This window comes from Silene latifolia, chromosome Y, assembly GCF_048544455.1.
Source record: "Silene latifolia isolate original U9 population chromosome Y, ASM4854445v1, whole genome shotgun sequence".
In the NCBI taxonomy this organism is placed as follows: Eukaryota; Viridiplantae; Streptophyta; class Magnoliopsida; order Caryophyllales; family Caryophyllaceae; genus Silene; species Silene latifolia.
The window spans coordinates 268,041,004-268,044,400 of NC_133538.1; the positions used below are offsets into that span (position 1 = coordinate 268,041,004).

A 3,397-nucleotide genomic window follows, 5' to 3' on the forward strand; every position below is an offset into this window, starting at 1 on the left:
TAGGAACATCTTCCAAAAGTGGCTCCTTGTTGTGGGATTTGGAACACCTTTCCAAAAATAGACTCCGTCTCGATGTAAATCCGTCTTTTGGAAACGCTGTTAAAAATAACTATTATAATTAAATTACATAGCTATTCCTATTATACATTAATTAATAAAATAAACAAAACTATTAATTAATTACAAGCCGACGATACGAGATCGTATTTAAATTACAAACAAATCGCTATTCTAATTCATTTCGGGTAATAACGATTAAAATAAACTAGGCCATACTAGGTACAACAAAATAATTACTTTAAATAAATGACAATAATTCATTCAACATAAATAAACATGCTTAAAATGCTGTAAAAAGATGCCAAAATCGCCCTATCTTACAATCATTGGTATCTTGCTTGGTTTTTTTGTGGATTTAATCGATTTTTAACTTGTAAAAATCCATAATCATGCATTTATCAAAAATAATGAAGAGAGAGAGAAAAACAAAACCCTAAAAAAAGCGATTAAGCGCCACTAAAAACAAGGAACCCTAGGGATTTGAGACTGCTCGAAATGACTTTAACAAAGAGTAGATCTTCGGTTTCATTACCAAAAAATCACAATAAACAATCAGATACTAATAAATTTGATCTCCTTTCTTCAACAAATGTAGATGATTTTCCAGTTTTGTCACAAAAGAGTGGTCCGTCTAGTGTGGATGTAATCAAAGAAAAAAGTATGAGTGAGGTGGTTGGTATTACCACTCTGAATCTGGAAAGCTTGGTGGATGAACCAGTTGTGGAAGAGGTGACTAATACTTCTATCCTCGTTGTCTTGGATACGATTGAGGAGGAACCTGAAGAATTGCTGCAATTTACTGAAGCTGAGGTAAAAATTGAACTTGACTATTGGAAAAATTCAGTCTTTTGATTCATTCTTGGTGCTAATCCTCCCTGGGAAATTGTGGATGGTTTTATAAGGCGATTGTGGTTTAATCATCAGGTAGATAAGATTTCGTTTCTGTCTAATGGTGTTTTCCTAGTTCGTTTTAAGTCTATGGCGGCGCGTACCGCTGTTTTGAAATTGGGTCATTTTCTGTTTGATAATAAGCCATTGATATTTAAACCATGGACTCCTGAAATTGAATTGGTTAAGCATGCTGTTCAATCTGTACCTGTGTGGGTTAAGTTACATAAACTACCTCTAAAGTTTTGGGGAAAAGGGATAGCTAGAATTTCTGGGCTTTTAGGTAAGTTTGTGAAGTGTGACCCTGCAACTGAAGATAAGGTGAGGATTGGGTATGCTAGGGTAATAATGATTGACATAGAATTTGGGAAGCCTCTGAATGATAAGGTTAAATTTCTGGATGAGCACGGAAATGTTGTTTATATTGATGTGGAGTATGAGTGGAAACCCGTAGTGTGCAGTGTGTGTAAGGGTATTGGTCAAGATACAAGTGATTGTAGAAAGGCCAAGAAGGAGCCTGCCCCCATTGTACCATCTAAGAAAATTATCACTAAAGTGTGGAAGCCTAAGATTGTGGATAAAGGTAAGGGACCTCTGGTTACTACTCCTGATGAGGTTATTCAGTCTACTCCTCAAGTTGAAATTCAATTGAAAACTCCTGTTGTTTGGCATAAGAATAGCAATTACACATCTAGTCCTTCTCATGCTAGACCTATTATGAGGATGAGTAGACAAGAGGTCACAGATGGTGCCTACAGTGTGCATAAATTTGGTCAGCACTCTTTTTTAGAAGCTTTGATCAAATCAAACACTCCCAAGGTAGGAATTGGGATAAGTGGTAATGTTTCCCACCTGTGGTGGGGAATGTATAATTTTGGCTTCTGGAATATAAGGGGATTAAACAAACCTACTAAGCAAACACATATAAAGTGGTTTATGCATATGAATAAAGTGGGATTGTTTGGTCTCCTAGAGACTAAGGTTAAAACCTTGGCTCTAAATAGTTTGCAAAATTTACTTATGGATGGATGGAGTTTGTCTACTAATAATAATACTCATAAAGGTGGTAAGGTTTGGATTCTCTGGAATCCTGCTATCTTTCATGTGGATTTTATTGATTACTCTGCTCAGTGCATATATATTAAGGTTACTTAGTTGGCTTCTACTACTTCCTTTTATTTATCCATGGTGTATGCATTCAATGATATTCAGGCAAGGGAAGATTTATGGGCTCAGTTGGCGGATCTCTCTGCACGTATAATTGATACATGGTTAGTGTGTGGGGATTTCAATTGTGTATTATCCCATGCTGAAAGATTAGGAGGAAGTTGTAGTGATAATGAAATTGATGATTTCCAAAGATGTTTGACCAGATGTGGGTTAGTGGATAGTCCTACAAGAGGTTCTTTCTTCACTTGGAACAACAAACATGATATTAATACTATAGTTTATAGCATATTGGATAGAGCTTTAATCAATTAGGAATGGAGTGCTAAAATGCCTAATATGTATGCTCACTTTTTACCTGAAGGTATTTTTGATCACACTCCTTGCCTGTTGAAGAGTACTGGTCAACATAGCAACTTTAAAAGACCATTCAAGTATTTTAATATGTGGGGAAAAGCACCCTATAATCTTAATCATTTACAAGGATGGTGGAAGTACTCAGGTTATGGCACTAAAATGTATTGTCTAGATAAGAAGTTGCAGCATTTTAAACCCCATTTTAGACAATACAATAGGGATTTCTTCTCAGATATTGAAAATAGTGATGTCCTTGCTTTGAAAAATTTGGAATATATTCAAGCTCAGCTTGCTATTGATCCTATAGTATTGATTCTTGGAATAAATTGGCACTTGATTTCTACAAGAAATTCTATCCTCCGGAAATTACTAACATGTTGAGAGCCCAAATCACCGGGTTCAAACAAAGGGATGAGAAATCTTTATATGAAGCATGGGAGAGATTCAAGGACACTTGTCGTTCTTGTCCACACCATGGACTTAGCGAGTGATTCCTTGTACAACAATTTTGGAATGGTCTATATGATGACTCCTGAAACATTCTCAATATGGGATCCAATGGTATGTTCACCAAAGTTGATGACAATCAAACATGGAACAAAATTGAATAAATGGCGGTCCATAACTCGCAATATAGTAGACCTCGGAAGGCTACTAGAGGCGGAAAGCATGAGGTGGATTCCATTACTAAATTGGGTGCTCAACTAAGTGCTCACATTGACACCATTAATTTCAAGTTTGAGAAGGCCATGCCTAAACTTGAAGAGGCCTCCAAATCAGCCAAGCAACATGTTACTTCTATGGTGGCATCATCATCAATTCCAAGTAGAGTATGTGAGAGTTGTGGAACTTTGGGACATGACCAAAGTGAATGTAGGGGAACAAGTGAACAAGTGAATGCTTTCCAAATATACAAGAGGGGCAC

At 36.4% G+C, this 3,397-nt stretch overlaps 1 protein-coding gene and 1 non-coding gene across 2 annotated transcripts; one reads left to right on the forward strand and one right to left on the reverse strand.

The window, feature by feature from the left end:
- Window positions 1–720: 720 nt before the first annotated feature.
- LOC141630628 (uncharacterized) lies at window positions 721–2,430 on the forward strand. The gene is made up of 3 exons (XM_074443410.1): window positions 721–870; window positions 985–2,094; window positions 2,161–2,430. Exons 1-3 carry the CDS (start codon window positions 721–723, stop codon window positions 2,428–2,430), a joined length of 1,530 nt encoding a protein of 509 aa, XP_074299511.1.
- Window positions 2,431–2,846: 416 nt separating this feature from the next.
- On the reverse strand, window positions 2,847–2,953 carry LOC141635453 (small nucleolar RNA R71). The gene has a single exon (XR_012540144.1). It is a non-coding gene; the product is annotated as a small nucleolar RNA R71 (small nucleolar RNA).
- Window positions 2,954–3,397: the final 444 nt, after the last annotated feature.

Coding starts and splice junctions, on each gene's coding strand:
- LOC141630628 (XM_074443410.1), top strand. CDS start 721: ATGAGTGAGGTGGTTGGTATTACCACTCTGAATCTGGAAAGCTTGGTG. Junction 871..984: donor TGCAATTTACTGAAGCTGAG/GTAAAAATTGAA, acceptor TTTAATCATCAG/GTAGATAAGATTTCGTTTCT. Junction 2,095..2,160: donor CTCAGTGCATATATATTAAG/GTTACTTAGTTG, acceptor AATGATATTCAG/GCAAGGGAAGATTTATGGGC.